The following is an 18,008-nucleotide window of genomic DNA, read 5'->3' on the forward strand; positions in this document are numbered from 1 at the left end:
TGAACACAATCTCTTCTCTTTTATAGATGTTAGTGTTCAGACCCGGAGCCTGATTGTATGGGTTATAGAATTATAAAAAGCATTTAAATGCACAGTCCTAAGGGTCTCTTATGTTATAAGGGCACTGATAGGGGGAAGAGTGGGTCCCTGAAGTTTGGAATGGGGATATTGAGCAGACACAGACGAGCCTGAGAATTTTGAACCCATAAATACTCTTGTCTAAATACTCCTGAATACTCCCATGTGTGACATTGTGCTACAACAAGAAATAGAGATTTGATCTTCACCCCCAATTGCTGGCACAGAGCTTTGAAAACTCCTGAAACTTCCTGCATGAAAGAGATGATGTTGGCATGTTACAGTATTTGTCATTAGCCCCCAGTTCCTGGCTCAGAACTCCTAAAACCCGTAGAATTTCCACAGTAATGAAGGTGAAAGGAACATCTTTGGTTTTCCATCATAAGCCTGTTCAACCGTGCCTGAGTTTAGGCACATGAGGTGACTGTTGAAAGCTGGAAGCTGGTTGTCCGAGGAACCAACCATGTGATTAGGGTGGTTGGTTAAATATTTCAGCCTCCATCCCTGATATCTGGGGAGGGGAGATGGGCAAGAGATTGAGTTCAGTCACCAGTGGTTAATGATTTAATCAATTGTGCCACTGTGCCTGCTTAGAATCCCCAGACAACGCGACTTGGAGAGCTTTTGAATTGGTAAATACATCTCTGTGCTGGGAGGGTGGCGCACTCCCATTTCACGGGGTCAGAACTCCTGCACTCAGATCCTTCAGACCTCGCCCTATGTACCTCTTCATCTGGCTGTTCATCTGTCTCCTTTATAAAAAACCAGTAAACCAAAGTAAAGTTTTCTCTAGGTTTTATGAGCCTTTATGGCAAATTATTGAACCTGAGAAGGGGGTATTGGGAATCCCCTTATTACAGTTATTTGATCTGAAGTACAGGCGAAGATTGATGCCTGAAGTGGGAGGCAGTCTTGTGGGACTGAGCCCTTAACCTGTGGGGTCTTGTGCCACCTCCAGGTAGTGTCAAAACTGAACTGAACCATAAGATTCCCAGTTGGTGTCCACTGAAAAAGAGAGAATTGCTTGGTGTGGAAAACTCATTCATTGAATGTCACAAGTGTTGAGGTTTACCATACCTTAAAGAAAACTTTCACAAGCTTTACCTGTGGGCCCAGTTTTTTCTTTTCTTTTTTTAGTGGAGTTACTGGGATTGAACCCAGGACCTCGTGCATGCTAATCATGCACTCCACCACTGAGCTATTACCCTGCCCTGTGGGCCCAGTTTTAAAGAAAGAACAACAATAAAAGAAACAAAATACCCAGGCCAAGAAAAAAAGCCTCACCACTCCCCAGAAACTCCTTGCTCTGAATCAGCAAATCCCTCTCTCTGTCCCCTTTGCCCGCTGTATTTTTCTTAACAGCCGTTATGATCATCTGACATTTTCCTGGAAGTTTCTTTGAGCACTGATTTTAATGTTTGACATCTATTCTAGAATGTCAGCTCCTCAAGGGCAGGGTCTGTCTGGTTCTCCACTGTGTCTCCAGTGCCTGGAACTGGTGCCAAGAATGGAGGGAATGATCTGGGGAGACGTCTGGGCCTGGGCTACTGTCCTGCCCTGCTGCAGAAGGGCTGGCCACAGTCTTCCGGCCTCAGCTTCCTCTTTGCCACTAGATCTGTAGCAGCAGGAAACCAAGTGTGTCGGATTCTTCAACAGCCAGCCTGGGTGAGGTGGGGTGGCCTCTGCTGGGCCTGGAGGCTGGACCACCGGGGGCGGGGTGGGCCTGTGACCCAGGAGGGACCAATAGGAAATGTCAGGTGGGGTGATTAATAACAACAATAGTGGTAATAAACCCAGTCATCATAATAAATTCTAATAATAGCTGTCATTTTCCCAGCCTGGATGCTGGCTGGGCGCAGAGCTGGGTGCTCAGAATTCTCTGAGCCCTGTCAGGCTCTTTTAGAGTAGGACCAGCACCCAACTTGACAGCTGAAGAAAGAAGAGGCCACAGAGGCCACTGGGAAGTCTCATGTGTCTCCTCTCAGGCCTGAGGCCTCCACCCCGAATGCCTACATCACAGATGGGGTCCAGTCCCAGCAGGATGGCTCCAGGTTACCCCACCAACCATAGGGGTTTGCCTAGGACTGAGTGGGGGTTCCCAGACAAGGGACTTTCCAGGTTAAAATTGGAATAGTCCTGGGCAAATTGGAACAACAGGCCATCCTGCCCTAGTGGGTTATCAGGAGGAAGTGAGAATTGGGGAAATCCCCAGTCTCTGAGAGGCCTGCAGGGACCAGCCTCCCTAGAGCTCCCACCAGACCAGGGAAAAGCCAAGGGCTGAAAAATTAAAAAAAACAAAATCTTTTTGTGTCCTTTTGAATAGGAGAGTTCAGGGAACTGTCAGCCCCTTCCCCAAAGCAGCCATGAAGGTCTGCTGGGAATCCTTCCAAGGAAGTTCCACACCCTTGTGTGTGAACACATGGCCCTTAAAAAATTCTCATAAGTAGTCATGGGAAACAACTCAAGTTGGTGAATGAACAAACAAAATGTACCTAGAAAACATTTTGTTGAGTGCAAGAAGCCAGACACAAGACAAATATTTTATGATTTCACTTTATAGGTGGTCCCTAGAGGAGTCAAATTCTTGGAGACAGAAAGTGGAATGGTGAGTGCCAGGGGCTGGGGGAGGGGGAATGGGGAGCTGGTGTTGAACAGGGACAGAGTTTCTGTTTAGGAAGATGAGAAGTTCTGGAGATGGGTGGTGTGATGATCGCAGAACAATGTGAATGTACTTAATCCTATAAACTTTAAATTTAGAAATTGTTAAAATGGGCTCTCTTGCCGTCTGAGACGGCCTACGCTCTGTCTAGGAGTGTGTATCTCCCCGAATAAATCTGCTTTTACTCTTTAAAAAAAAAAGGTTAAAATGTGACATTTTACCTTATCTATATTTTACCATAATTTTTGAAAAATCAGGGGGAAGAGAGGCTGGTGAAATGGATGAAGGTGGTCAGAAGGTACAAACTTCCAGTTATAAAATAAATAAGTCCCAGGGATGAGGTGGACAGCATGGTGACTAACAATACCGTATTGTATGTTTGAAAGTTGCTAAAACGAGAGATCTTAAAAGTTCTCATAACGAGAAAAAAAAAGTCTGTAACTCTGGAGGGTGATGGATGTTAACTGGACTTAAGGTGGTGATCATTTCACGATGTACGCAACTAGCAAATTGGTATGTTGTACCTGAAACTAATATATTGCTATATGTCAGTTATTTCTCAGTTTTTTAAAAATCTAAAAAAAAAGAAATTGTCTGTGTGCCGTCCACTCAGGTAGAAAAATAAACAGCATAAATACCAGAGAGAGGGATGGGTATGGCTCAGTGGTAGAGCGTGTGCTTAGCGTGCACGAGATCCTGGGTTCAGTCCCCAGGACTTCCATTAAAAATAAAGAAACAAACAAATCTAATTTGCTCCCCCCGCCCAAAACAAACAAAGTGCAAAAAGAATTGTGAAAAAAAATTTTTTAAATAAAAATAAATACCGTGGAGAATCTCAGAGTTCCACTCCTCATTTTCATCCTCAGAGGAAAGTGGCTGTTGTCCCTTTCAGCCCCTACAGCAATGAGGATACACATCTCTTGAGCACCTACTGTGTGCTCGGCCCTGTTCTAGGCCCCCACCCCCACCCACCAGGGAGACACAGGAGGGAAGAGAACAGATAAAATTCCCTGCACTTATGGTGTGACAGTCTAGATGGGAAGACAGCCAAGACCAAGGATAAACAAGGACAAATACATGGTGTAGCAGATGGTGACACGATATAGAAGAAGCAAAGCAGGGAGCTGATGTCATTGGAGATCGCGTGGCCTGGGACCACCTATCTGACCTTGTGGGAGCCGAGGTGGAGCCACATGGATGTCAGGGGAAAGATGGACCAGTCAGGGGGAACAGCCAGGTTAAGTCTCGGAGGGGAAGGCTGTCCTTGAACTTGTAATTCCTATCCATCTGCTGGCCCCTATGACTTGCTTACTTTATCTGTGCTTGTGTTTATGAATTTCCAATTCACAAACGAGCACAGTGTTTATGAATTTCATCTCTACGGATGTGAGTCACTCCACTTGTTTTCACTACTCTATTGTGCAGCATTGTACACATTAATAGGCTAGAATTTCTTTGTCTTATCTCCCATGGCTGGACAATCACGTGATTTCCAATTTTGCGGTTTCAGTGGCTCTAAGAAACAACCTTATCCCACCATTCTTTTCTTTTTAATGTTTTTTTTGATGATTTATTTTTAAATAAGTCATTCAGTCATGTGGTTCCAAATCAAAAAGGCACAAAATGGTTTTGAGGACAAGTCTCCACTCCACTTCCGGGCCCCTGATATCCAACTCATTTCTGAGATCAAAACATGCTTATCGGTTAGTGGTTCCTCAAAAAGAATCACCATATAATCCAGCAATTGCACTTCTTCATGTATACACAAAGAAAGCAGGGACTCAAAGAGAGATTTGCACAGTTGTATTCACAGCAGCTTTATTCATGATAGCTGAGAGGTAGAGGCAACACAAGTGTCTATTGGTGAATGAGCGAGTAAACAAAATGTGGGGTATCCTATAATGGAATATTAATCAGCCTTAAAAAAGAAGGACATTCTGACACAGGCTGCACCATAAAGGAGGCTGGAAAGCATTCTCCTGTGTGAAATCAGCCAGGCACAAAATTACAGATGTTTTATGAACAGGGAGTTAAGTATTTATTGAGTACAGAGTTTCTTGTACTTACGGCACTGAATTGTACCCCTTGAAATGGTTAAAATGATCAATTTTCTGTTATGTACATTTTACCTCCATTAAAAAAAAACACTTATGGAGTGCCTACTGTATGCTGTGTTCTGAGCCCTGGGGATTTAGCCGTGAACAAAACACAGGAATCCCGGCATTCAGGGAGCTGACATAAACCAGATAAATATTAACAAGTAGGTTTTGTGGGTTTTGGTAGAAGGTTGAAGTGTCAGGGAGAAGGGAGTGGAGCAGATAAAGGGTATCGGGTGCTAGAATAACTGCTTTTAGGCTCTGTCCTCCACACCCCTAGCAATTCCAGGTCCCCAGCAGGATATTTGCTCTCTCTGAGCAGCTATGTATTCAGGGTGTCCTTCTATAGCCACGATGACAGCAAATTGCTTCACCTAGTTTCCATGTCCTTGGCTTCTGGTGGGTTCTGCCAGTGGGGAAGGCTGGCAGGAGATGGGAGGTGGGAGATGGATGAAGGATATCTGTTCGCCTGCTCTCTCCCTTCCCAACCACAGTTGGGCAGCGGCTGTTTGTCTTTGGCCACATAACCTGCAAAGGAGAAGCTTCTTCATGGCTCCAGATGTCAGCAGGTTCATCCCCTTGAGCCCCATTAACAGCTCCCTGCTGCTGCTAGCTCTGGGCACCTTACAGAATAACAACACCCCAAAGATGCCCATGTCCTAATCGCCAGCATCTGTGAATATGTTCTATGGTGTGGCAAGGGAGAATTAGAAATTAAGGATGATTAGCTTCCTTTAAGACAGGGAGATGAGTGCGCTCACTTTAGCAGCACATATACTAAAATTGGAACGGTAAGGAAGATTAGCATGACCCTTGTGCAAGGATGATATGCAAATTTGTGATTTGTTCCATATATATATATATAAATCCTGGTGGGCTGAAGGTAATCACAAAGGTCCTTAAAAGTGGAAGGGGGAGGTAGGAAAAGGGGTCAGAGTGATGTGATAGAAGAACTTGATTCATCTTTGCCATCTTTGGAGATGGAGGAAGGCGACCATGCAACCAGGAATGCAGGCAGCCCCTAGAAGCTGGAAACCACAAGGAAATGGATCCAGAACCTCCAGAGGGCCCACGGCCCCACCAACGCCTTGAATTTAGCACAGCAAGACCCGTGCAGACTTCTGACCTGCAAAAGTGTAAGGTAATACATTGTGTTGAAACCACTAAGTGGTGATTTGTTACAGCAGCCAGCCATAGAAAAGGAATACACTCAACATTTGTTGGTTCTCCTGTCCGGTTTGCAGGAGTGAAACCTGGCTCTGCACTACATTTGTTCAGTGAAACCCTTCTGAGTGGAATTCTGTTTGCCCCTAAGACTCAGCAATCCTGCTTTGGGAAGCTTACCCTCCAGGTAGGATGACTGTACTGGTGGGAAATGGCGCAGAAAGGTATTTCTCGCAGCATTGCCTGTAAAAGTAGGGTTGGGAAAGAACCTCAAGTGTTAATCAAAAAAGTGCTGATGAAATAAATGCTGAGACGCGCACATACCAGAGTCAAAAGAATGAGGAAGTGCTGATGTACTGATAAGGAAAGATTTGCAGGGCCACACGGTTCAGTGAAAAAAAGCAAGACGCGTCACAGAGTGCACAGTGTGCTACGTATTTTGTAAAAGGGAAGGGAAGGGGTAAGATTATGTTTGATCTTACAGAAAGAAACCCCTGAAGGAGTCACGGGAAACCGCAGACAGTGGGTTCCCAAGGTTGGGGGCAGGGAACTGGCTCAGTGGAGGGTGGTAGAGAGGGAGCTTACTCTATGGTGTATCTCTTAATATCATTCGATGTTTTAAATCCTAGGTTGTGCTAGGGCGAGGCAGGTGAGGCATGAAAGCAAAGAGGGCGCCAACTCGGTAACCAAGATAAATATTTTAATGCAATATTTAAAAAAAAAACACACAATGGGGGAAAAATCTATGATGAACAAAATATTGAAATTTAAAGTAAAGCATCAGTAACAGTGCTGCATTATATTGAAGCCTGAGAGGAAAGGAAATTCTCAGTAATATGGAATCTACCTATCAGTTTTCGCAGTAAAGAATAAGTTGACCACCATGAATGGGTCCTGGAGGGACGCTAGGTGGGTGAGGCCTATCCAGGGCCTCAGGAGGCCCCTCCAATCCGCCCAGATCCCCTACCTGCCATTTTCCTCAGAATAAAAAGCGTTAGGCAATGCCACCTGGATTTGCAGCTCACTATTGCCCCCTGGTGGTGATCAGCTTGGGCACAAGGGCATTCTGAGGTCCTTGGCTTTGACTGAGGGCCAGGACCCCTTAGGAGCTCTGCAATGTCTCAAGACCAGGAAAGATCAGTTTGTACCTAGGTTGTGCTCACAACATTAAGGAGACAATACACAGGTTGGCAGAGCTGGGCAGGTGGGAAGCTTTGTGGCTGGATGTGAGGTGTGACGCAGAAGGCGGGCCTCTGGGAGGAGGTGGCAGAGCTCTGGTCAGAGTGACAAGCAGCTGCCAGGGGTTGGTGTCCCTCAGGAGAGGCGGGCAGTCAGCTTCACTGGATCCTTGGTATTTCACGTCTTAAAAGCTGACGTGTCCTTGTTTATTACAGTATTAAGGCTTTCCTGTGGGCCAAATATTTCAACTTTTCAAAAGACTGACTGCAGGGGTGTTCGGGGAGAGGGACAGGAGGTACCAAGGCCCACACTTGGAGCATCTGAGTGCCAGGTGCTATGCCTGCCCGGACATTATCTCACTCACCACCACCCTGGGAAGAAGGCACTAACATTACTCATTGTACACAGGGGGTCGCTGAGGCTAAGTTGCCCAAGGTCACACTGACAGTAAAACTTCAAGGGCTCAAGGATCAGCAAGGAGGGAGTTAGTTGGTGAGGAGTGGTGGTAATGAGATGAGGGCAGGGATGTGACCTGGCTGATGTCGCATGGCTGGGTGAGCTTCAGGAAGGACTTAGGTTTCTGCGGGGGAAAGGGTGTGCCTTGACTCACGTGTTCATAGGCACCTGCTGGTGGCTGCCTGGTGGGGTCTAGCGAGAAAGGGGGAGACACGGAGGCTGGGGCAGATGTCCAGGACAGAGGTGATGGGGGACCTGGACCAGGGTGGAGGACGAAGGGCAGCGGCCAGACTCAAGAAATATTTTGTAGGCTGAGTAGGCCACGTGGAAGGTGAGACACTGTGAGGATGCGTCTCAGTGGATGGGGGGGCGGGGGGGTTGGAGGGATGAGAAAAGCCAGACTTACGGAGAGGGGTGGGGATGGCGAGTGAGAGCTCTGCCATAAAAGTGTCCTGAGGCAGTGGAACAGCATGTGGAAGAGCCTGGAGTGAGGATGGAGGAAGTTGCCCCACAGCTGGAGGGCAATGGGCCCAACGGCCAACACTCACTAGGGTCCTCCCCTCCCACCCCTGAGAGAAGAGCTGTGCCAACAGCCCTTGTGACGCCCCGCGGAGCATCTGAAATCCTTTATTGGAAGATCATTGCTGTTTACTATACAGAAGATTCGACAGCAAACCAACAGTGAAAACAAGAGTCCACGGTGACTGGAGCGGGCCCTGAGCTGGGGCCCCCACCCCCACCCTGTGGACCAGCCTGGCAACCTCTGCCCCTCCCTGGACCCCCCAGCCTTTGGCAGAATGCTGATGGGGGGCTGCAAGCAGTGAAACCCCTTGACTCGAAGCAGAGACTCGATGAGTGCTGGGGGGTGGGGGCAGTGGAGGGGGTGGGCAGGCCCCTCCGGGCTAGGTGGGGGAGCAGCAAAAGTGGAGGAAGCCAGGAGCTGGGTAGATGGCATCTATTTCTGTTTTCTGAAAAGGGGTGCACAGGGGCCTGCAGGCAGGCTGGTGGCAGCTGGAGCGGATCAGGCGCTGACATCTTTCTCATCACCCGGCTTTGGGGTGGCTTCCAGCAAGGGGTCCCCAGGACCCGCCTCCTCCCCTTCCTTGGCCTCGCTGGACTTGGAGTTGGGGACCCAGAGGCCGGAGTCGATGCAGCGCTGCATGTGGTACTTCGCATCCTGTGGGGAGAAGAGTGGGCAGGTGAGGCTGGGCTGCCATCTCCTGGTGGCCCGCCTGTCCCCTGCACATTCTCAAGCCTGCTTCCCGATTATTCTAGATCACAGTTGTCCAAGAGAACTGTCTACGACGATGAAAATGGTCTGTAATCTGCGCCATTCAACATGGGTGCCACTAGCTACTGAGTATTTCAAATGTGCCTAGTGCAGGGGAGGGATAGAACTTGAAATTTCACTTAACTTTAATTCAAATTTAAACAGTGTAAGGTCTCGCACAAGGGTCAGTAAGTGGTTTTTTAGTAAAGTGCCAGACAGTAAATGTTTTTGGCTTAGGGGCTTATGGTCTTTGTCAAAACCTCTCAACTCATCACTCCTCAACTTTACAGTTGCAGCCCCAAATCAGCCGCAGACAAGATGAAAATAAATGAGTGTGGCCACAGCATTCCCATAAAACTTTATAGACAGGCAGTGAGCCTGCAAGCCAGAGTCTGAAGACCCTTGGTCTAGATGCTCATTCCCATAGAAGTCTCTACAAACCCTGGGCCAGTGTGGCGACTAGACCCATTTTGCAGATGAGGAAACCAGAGGGTCAACCAGTGAGCCAAGCAGCAGGAATGGAGTCACACTGAGGTCTCTTAAGACTCAAAGTCTTCACTTACCACCACTCTTGCTGCTCCTAACAGCCAGTGTTTACCAGTGCCTACTATGTGCTCAGCCCTCCCTGTGAATTTTGTGAGTTAATACCCAGAGAGAAACTGGTTTGGGGTCACAGTGGTTGGGGGGGAGCCCCCTCCTTGGGCTACTGACTGGCTGACAAAGGTTGGGTCAGCTCGGTGTGCTTATTAACAGCCCACAGTGACAGTGGCAGTCAATCTGGATGCTGGGCACACAGTAGTGCTCAATAAATTTAAGTTGAGCACGTGGCATGAAGCCTGGCTGCCTGGTGTGCCGGCCACAGGGTAACAAAACCTCCCTTATTCCTTTGAGAAGCCCAGGAGAGGGACTTCTACCAGCCATGTGGGCAGCAGGGCTGGACGGGGCGGGGAGACACATCGCTGGGGAGCCGGGTGGGGAGAGAGGAGTGGTGGGGGACCTGGCATGTGGTTACTCACGGCGGGGTCCATCTTGCTGATGGCATCTTGGAGCATCTGCACATCCTTCACATCAAAACATCTCTGGAGTTCCTGCGGGTGCAGAGGGTCAGGGTCAGGGCCAGGGTCCTGCTGGCTGCCCGCCCGCCCACGCCCACCGCCTGCCAGCCGGGAGGAGTAGGGAGCCACACCTCAGGGAGGGACTCGTAGACCTCGACAGGGTCCAGGCCACCGGGGCCCAGCCGCTTCTTGCGCTCCTCCTCCTCGTACTCCTTCATGGCCTTCTCGATGCGCAGCTTGGCACGGCCCCGCACGCGGTCTTTGAAGGCCTCCAGCTCGTCGTTGAAGCCCTCCATGTACTGGCGATCAGCAGTCTGCGGAGGGGGCGGGGGCGTTCACAGAGTGGGACTGGGTCCCCAGATCCTCCCGCTGCAGGTCCTCAGAGACGCCCAAGGACTTCCTGTGTCTGGTCCCCAACTATAGGATAGGCGCCCTGGGGCTCAGGCTTCTCCTCTGCTCCATTTATCCTCCTCCACCCCCTCTGCGCTCGGGTTTACACCCACGTGCTCACGACCATCTGCCTGCATGGTCCCCTGAACCGCAGACTCGTGACACCCACCGCCTCCTCCTGTGGGGAGTTTCGCTGGCACCTCAAACTCAACATAGTTACCCCTGAGCTCTGGATCACCACCCCCACACCCAGTCCACCCTGCTGCTGGCCTCCTCCAGCTCAGCAGGGGTAGCTCTGCTCTTCCATGTGCTCAGGTAAGAAGCCAGCAGGCATCCGACTCCGGGCCTTACCCCAGGCTGGGACTCTCAGCACATCCTGCCAGCTCTGCTTTCAAAATCTGCCAATCACTTCTCAGCTCCTCCGTCTCCTGATGTGTGAGGTTCTGATCACAGGGCCTCGAGTCCAAGTAGACCTGTGTCCGCCGCCCCCAGTGGACTGCTGGCTGGTTCCCTGAAAATGATCACCCCTAAATCTGCCCCAGCCACTCAGGCTCCTACCTTGATCTTGGTGAAGAACTGCCGGAAGCAGGCGCGGGGGTCCACTTTCAGGCTCTTGGCCAGCTCCAGGATGAACTGCATGACGATGGTCTGGTGGGCCACCTGCTCCATGAGTGCACATTTCTGCCAAGGGAGAATAGGCACAGCGTCACCAGGTGGCGGACTCAGGGCAGAGCCGCTCCGTAGCCCCGGGACCAGCCCCACTCACCTCCTCCACCTCTAGATCGATGCACCAGATGACCAGGTAGTTGGCCGTCTCCTCACACACCAGGTGGACGTTGTCTGACAGGTACTTCTGGCTGTCATCCCAGCGGCGGAGCATGCCTGTGAGAAGGTGTTTGCAAAGTGTCAGCAGGGCCCTGGAAGCAGAGGACCGTCCTCTGTCACGTGCACCATCGCCCGCCCCCACTGGTGGCCCCCCGCACCCAACTCACCAAAGTGTTTGATCTGTTTCTCGTACTTTTCCACGAAGGTTTTGTGTTTCTGCTCCCTTGCCTCCTCTGAGTCCTCCTCTGCCTGCTCAGGCTTGGTATTGACCATGCTCTGTGGTGGGGTGAGAAGGGGAGTGGGCTGGGGAGAGGCTGTGGAGCGCCTCAAACGTGGCCGGGTGGGCCGCGGCCTCAGTGCCCATCCCGTCCAGAGTGGAGGTGGTGACGGCGTGAACATCAGTGTGGCGGGAGCGTGGGCGTGGCAGGCGTGGCCTCGGACTGGGGCCTTTGGGCAGATCAGAGGAGGGTACTGGTGGGGTACTTCACCCACCCAGGGCGCCTACACCTGTGCCTCCCACCCATGCCCCTATCCAGCCAACCCCCAACCTGCACAATCCACCGCACCCAACCCCCAGCCTGCCGCAGGCTGCCGGCACGCCCCGCCCCACACACCTTGCTGAAGCCGTCCTTGCTGAGCGTGTCCACGTTCCAGGGCATGCTCTTCTCCTTCTTGCGCATCTCCTCCAGCTTCTGCTCCCAGCTCCGCTCCTCCCTGCGCAGCTGCTGCGCCTCGGCCTGCAGCCGCTCCAACTCGGCCTTGCCTCCCTCGCCCTCGGCCACCTCCAGCTCCTTCAGCTTCCGCTGGCACTCAGCCACCTTGCGTTTGCACTCGCGGCAGCCCCTGTCCAGCTCCTCCTTCTCTTTCTGGAACTGCTCCATGCGCTCCACCCGGGCCTGCCGGACAGGAATGGTCCATGGCTCTGAGGAATGGCCTGTCCCTTGACCCCAGCCCCACCCTTGCCCCGGGCTCCTGACAGCTGCACCTGGGATGGCCCCAGAGAATGTCCAAGTCAACCTCGTGTGCTGGACTCCAAGCTTCCACTCTCACCCCTGCAGGTACCTGGGCACACCTGAGCCAGGGCAGGTCCCTCCTCTGCTCAGAACCCTATATGGCTCCCACCTCACTCTAAGCAAAAGCCCAAGTCCTCCCCACGGCCCACAAGGCCATGCACAACCTGCCCTGTCACCTCCATGCCCTCACCTCCTCCTGCTTGCCCCCTCCCTCCAGCCACACAGGCTGCCTCACTGTTTTGTTTTTTTTTTGTTTTGTTTTTTAATGGAGGTACCAGGAATGGAATCTAGGGCCTTGTGCATGTTAAGCACGCACTCTACCACCAAGCTATACCTTTCCTCCCCTCCCCTTTTCTTGAACTCACTTCAAACCTCAGGGCCTTTGCACTGGCTGTTCCCTTGGCCTGGAACACTCTCTCCCTAGAACCCCCACCCCACCGCATCCTTATCATCTTCGAATGTCCCTTACAGTTGAGGCCTTCCCTGACCTCCCTGCTGAAGGTCACAACCTCCCCTTACTCTGCTTAGCACTTGTCACCTGACAACATCCTGTGACAATTACGGTATTTTGGACACTGTCTTCCTCCAAGGATACTGGCTTCAAGAAGGTGGGGATCTGGTCACTGTTGTGTCTGGACCTGGTGCACAGTAAGGACTCAAGATAGGCTTGCTGGGTGTAATAAAGTAATGAGACACTGAATGGAGGCCTCACCCCTTCCCAAGGCCTCAGGATCCACCTTCTCTCTGGAGCTGCCCTTGGCAACACTGGGGTACCCTCCTCTGCCCATTAACCCCCTCAAGCCGTTTCTGCCTGGGTGTCCCACAGGCACCTCCACTCTGTGCCCCTAACTGAACTCACCACCTGGATCCCCCAAATCTGGTTTTCTGCTGTGTCCGGCCTCAGTGAAGACCCTCCCCACCTCTTCAGCCTGTTAGGACTGCTCATGAGCCCTACCCCTCCCTTCCTCTCTGCCACCAAATCCTGACAGTTTTCTCTTCTAGTTGTTTCTCCAGTTTGCTCCATCCCAAGAGTTGCACCTGGATCTCCAAAGGTCCATGCAGCTCTCTCTCCAGGCCAGCAAGCCCTCCTGGGCTTGGTGCCCTGTCCTCCCTGCCAGATGCCGCTCCCCAGACCTCTTCTTCCCTTGCACTCCAAATTTGGTGATGGCACCTCATCTCTTCATTCTTCATCTCACTCAGTCCCCTCACCAGGCCCCTGTTAGATTACTGGGGCCTGTCCACTCTCCACCCCTGCTTGGCTCCCCCAGCATCTCTCCCAGCTCCCAACAGTGCATGCTCAGTCCAGAGCCACTAGCTGATCCGTGAGGGGTGCCACCACCTTTGATGGCCGTCCCCTCAATCCAGGCTCAGAAGCTGCCAGACGAGTCCTTGAAACATGCACCTCTGACCGCAGCCTTCCCTGCCACCCTGACCTGGAGTGTCTGGGTTTAGATGGGACCCCAGACCCCTGCCCCAAGTTGCCCAAATGGCATCAAGGCTCCTTAGGGGGCTGGGTCCCACTCTCCTCTCCCAACTCTGGGTCCTAGGTCGATGTTGGCCCTTGTGGTTCCCTGAATGGACCAGCTCTCTCTTAGCCTCTGCCCATGCTGTTCCTTCCACCTGGAACTCTCTTCCCCGACTCCATTTGCTTCGCCCCCAAGTCCCAGCTTCGACAGAGCCTGCCCAACCCCCCGAGTCACTGAGCCCCAAAGGCCCCTCTGTGATCATCAGTTGATCTGACGAGATGCTGGTGGATGGCCTTGGGACCCCAGACCTGGGGTCATAGCCCACAGTCTCCACTTAATGGCTGCGTGTCCCTGGGTCAACTTCCTAACCTCAGATTCCTCATCTGTCACATGCAGACATCAGTGCCGACCTCGCAGGATGGCACCAGGAGAAGCAAAAGAAGTTATTAAGCAGACGGTCCAGTAGTCCCTCAGTGAGCGCCATTCCCATGCTGTCTATCCGAGGGGCACTCTCCCTCTCTCTGGGGGCTGTATGGGATTCAAACAAGAAAACGTACTTCCAGCGGGGAGAGTATAGCTCAGTGGTAGAATGAGTGCTTAGCATGCACCAGGTCCTGGGGTCCTTGGTTCAAGCACAGTACTTTCATTAAAAAAAAAAAAAAAAGTCTAAAAAAAGGGAAATTTACTTCAAGTGCTCAGTTCCATTTCTAGCCTGGAGTAAATGCCTGGTAACTGGGAGGGGCAGTTACTGCACCATCAGAGCACCCAGCTCCTCCACTTACAGTAACTAGACCTTAGCCCAGTCGCTTGCACCTCTCCCTGCCTTGGTGTCCCCCTCTAGGAAGTGGGGCCTCACAGGTGTGTTGTGAGGACTAAATGAGTTACTCCAAAGAAACTGCGTGCAACACAGCACTTGGTGTACGTGTCCCACTGGCGTCACCGTTGTCGTGGCCAACAGAATGGTCTGCTAATTTGCTTCTGTGCTTTATTCGAGGTCGGATCTCCAGGTTCTAGCACAGGGACAGGCACATGTGGGTGAGGATCGGCAGACCTGAGCCCTTCTCTGATGCCCCTGAGGACAAACCCAGCCAATGTTGAGCCTCCCTTTCCACCTGAAGATAAGGGGTGGAGAAGGCCATCGTCCTGTGGAGGATGCCTTGTGGTCTCTGCCACCTCTCCTCCATGATGGGCCTGTGTCACCCTGGAGCCTTCCTGCTGCCTTGTGAGGGGCTCTATATGGTCAACATCATAGCTGGTCTTGGGTGGCAGCAGGAATCTACCACCCTGCTGGTTTCTGCTGGGCGGTCATCAAAACCTTCCCGGCATTCTCTTAGCAGCCATCAGGGAGGTCAAAGCTAAATAAAGGCCTCCTGGAGCTGGTGGGGGTGGCAGTACGCCCAGCCTGGGCTTCACGCCTCCAGGAAGGGCTGTAGCAGGTTGGGCAGGGCAGAAGCCTCAGCAGTGAGAAAGGGCCACAGGTGTCACTGCCCTCCTGCCTTATAGATCATGAAACCGAAGCGCACAGAACCTCAATGTCCCACAGCTCACTGGAAGGAGCCACAAGAAACGAGTACTGGTAGCTGTCTCCAGGCAAGGGAGTGGGAGCTGGGACGACTCACTTGTCCCCTTCTGGAAACCTTGGATTATTTTTTTACCATGAGTTACCTGAGTAATGACAATGATAGTGACTGAAGTTTTCACAGAACTTATTACATGCCAGGTACTGTCCTGAGAGCATTACACACATTAAAGAAATAAGCTGACCCTCACAACAACCCAATGGGGTGGATACCACTAAGATTCCCAGCTGGGGAAACTGAGGCACAGAGAGATCAAAACTCACTGGTGGCCATGCAGCAAGTCAGTGATTCAGAAGGAGACAGGATATGAGACAGGATCTGAACCTAGGTGGGCAGACCTATACTCAGAAAGGATCCGGACTACTTCTTCTCTAATCCCACCTTCCCCTCTGGTACACTTACTTCTTCCCAGGCCCTGAGTCAAGTGCTTTTCAGTTCTAATCTCACATTATTCTTATGATGGTCTCATGGAGGTGGGGGTCTTGCTTCCCCTGGAGTAAAGCAGCCACGGTCTTGTGGCAGGGCTTGGATTAGAGGCCAGGCTTGCTGGCCACTGAACCTGGTGCTGGAGACACGAGGCTCCCTGCCTCCACTACAGCTGTGGGACTCTGGGTGGCAGGACAGGAAAAAGCTTTGTGCCGAGAGGGAGTAGGACATGGTGGCAGGAGGACGTTGCAGGAGAGGGGGCACCGGCCTCCCATCCAGCAGGACCAAACTGGCCTCCACACAGTTATACCGATTAACTACGTGACAGAAATAGGTGTTCCCAAGAATAGTCTTTAAAGCTTTGCAGGGACCTTAAATATTTCATAATAAAATGTTACACATAACCAGAAAGAGAAGTGCTAGAACTTTCTTCTTACAGTCCAGTGGCTTGCCTGGCAGGTATGCTACCCAGGAGACTGCTGCTTTAAGAAATGGGTTGGGACTGGGACTGGGACTGGGAATCAGATGTAGGGACTAAGACTGTGTCAGCAGAATGGGCCCTTCTGGGAGTTTCTGGATAAATGACTGGGAGCTGATAGATGAGAAGGTGGGGTCAGGAGTTCCCAACTGGAAGGTTCTGAGAGGTACAAGCTCTCATTTAGAGAGTATAACAGATGCAGGTATGTGGGTGCAGAAGCTCTCATTCAGTGGAGCAGGAGATTAGACGATTAGGTCTCATGAGAGTCATTCTGTTGGCCTGTGAGCACTGCCGGGCAGAGAGACGGGTGAGAGAACACACAGATTCTGGGGTCTGGATGTGGGAGAAAACAAATAAAAGAAAGGCCAGTGAATGTGAAATCACACTGGGAGGGTTCCTGGTAAGAGCAGGGTCAATCTGGGTATCTCGAGAACAGCAGACTTAAACTGGGGTGGGAAGGAAGGTGGGCTGGGTTTGGGTCCCGGACATGGGTCTGAATGAGGGATTCCAATGTTGGCAGAGGTTCCCATAGGAAGCCCGTCTTGGGGGTGGGTGGTGACCAGGTCTGCAGTACCAAGTAGGGGCAGGGGTTCTGGCTGGGCAGGAAGCCATGTGGGTAGGGCTTCCTGATGTAATGGGAAACTGGGTCTACAGTATGTGATGCCAAAGAACGGCCGGAATTGGAGGCTCCATCAGGGTGGAGCTGGTGGTTCAGTCTGAAGGGGAACCAGGTTTCAAAATTCCTGTCCTAGATGGGACTGAGGGTCCTCCTGGGGCACCGGTCTACGTTCCAGGGAAGGAGTCCTGGGCCAGGAACAGAAATCTCAGGAAAGGGCAGAGTTCCTTGGTCTATCTGGAGAAGTAAGAGCTCTGGACCTAAATGGGAATTTCTGTCAAAGACCCAGAGAGGCAAGACGCAGAATGGACTTAGAGTATTGGGGACTTTAGGGGTTGGAGGGGTCCGTGGGATATCCAAGGTCCCAAGTGGGTATCCGAATAGGGTCAAGGTCCAAATTCTGAGTCAGTATTCTGGGTGTAAATGGAAGGTCCCAAACTGGATTGAGGGGCACGCCCAAAGCTCGTCTTGCGAGTCTAGACTCTGAAAAAGGTGCCCTAGGGGTCAGCTGGGAGTTCCAAGAAGAAATCGGAGGACGGAGCGGGATCGTGGGCAGGGACTAAAGGGTCCTGGCAGTTCTGGGGTCCCGGAGTTGAAGAACGCCGAGCGATACTAAAAGTCCACACTGTAGGGTGGGAATCTCAGGTGTCAATTGTTGGGTTCCTGGCAATATCAGGGATCAGAACTCTGAAACGGAGTCCTGTGAGTGGGGGAAGGGGCTGGGCGCGCGCACTCTACCTGGTGCCGCCAGCGGAAGAGGCTGGCGGTGTCGATGTTGGGGTGCGTTTCGTCTTCATCGTCAGACACCTCGATGTGGTCCCACACGCTGTAGTCCACCATCTTGCCTCGGCGGCCCAGCCCGCTCCGGCTCTGACGACGGCGGCGGCGGCGGCGGCACGGAGATTCGGCCCGCAGAGCCCCACCCCTTCCGCTTCCGCCAGGGAGCTCACGTCCCCGCCCGCGCATGACGTCATATCCCTAGTAACCGGGGCAGCGGCACTGGCAACCGAGTTCTCCTTAAAGAGCCCTGCGCACGTGTTCCGGCCCCGGGAGTCTTCGCCGAGATCTCACCTCCTGCAGCTCTGGGCTCCCTCTAGACACCCGTATAAATGGATCCTCCAACCTCGAGCCCTCTTCATCTCCCGCTGCCCCATGACTTGCGTCGACCATGGCGAGGGAGGGGACAGTTAGCGAGATACAGAGAGAGGAATGTCCTCTTAGCCACACCGCAGTGACGTCAGCCCGAGCCTTCTGCTG

General features: G+C 52.0%; 1 protein-coding gene and 1 non-coding gene across 2 annotated transcripts; one reads left to right on the forward strand and one right to left on the reverse strand.

Annotated features, from left to right (window-relative positions):
• The first annotated feature begins 5,586 nt into the window (after positions 1–5,586).
• LOC116659153 lies at positions 5,587–5,691 on the forward strand. The gene has a single exon (XR_004314438.1). It is a non-coding gene; the product is annotated as a U6 spliceosomal RNA (small nuclear RNA).
• Positions 5,692–8,226: 2,535 nt separating this feature from the next.
• On the reverse strand, positions 8,227–17,691 carry CDC37 (cell division cycle 37). The gene is made up of 8 exons (XM_006179369.2): positions 17,490–17,691; positions 11,787–12,068; positions 11,340–11,448; positions 11,114–11,229; positions 10,906–11,028; positions 10,089–10,271; positions 9,919–9,990; positions 8,227–8,809 (listed from the first exon to the last, which is right to left on the reverse strand). The coding sequence occupies exons 1-8, from the start codon at positions 17,589–17,591 to the stop codon at positions 8,654–8,656; spliced, it is 1,143 nt and encodes a 380-aa protein (XP_006179431.1). The 5' UTR covers positions 17,592–17,691; the 3' UTR covers positions 8,227–8,653.
• Positions 17,692–18,008: the final 317 nt, after the last annotated feature.

This window comes from Camelus ferus, chromosome 22 (assembly GCF_009834535.1).
Source record: "Camelus ferus isolate YT-003-E chromosome 22, BCGSAC_Cfer_1.0, whole genome shotgun sequence".
Taxonomy (NCBI): Eukaryota; Metazoa; Chordata; class Mammalia; order Artiodactyla; family Camelidae; genus Camelus; species Camelus ferus.

Excerpts from the sequence above, each read along its gene's own strand:
- CDC37 (XM_006179369.2), bottom strand. The coding sequence starts at position 17,591 with ATGGTGGACTACAGCGTGTGGGACCACATCGAGGTGTCTGACGATGAA. Across the intron at positions 11,449-11,786 it reads GCAAGGACGGCTTCAGCAAG|AGCATGGTCAATACCAAGCC; the intron begins GTGTGTGGGGCG and ends ACCCCACCACAG. Across the intron at positions 8,810-9,918 it reads TCAGCAAGATGGACCCCGCC|GATGCGAAGTACCACATGCA; the intron begins GTGAGTAACCAC and ends TTCTCCCCACAG.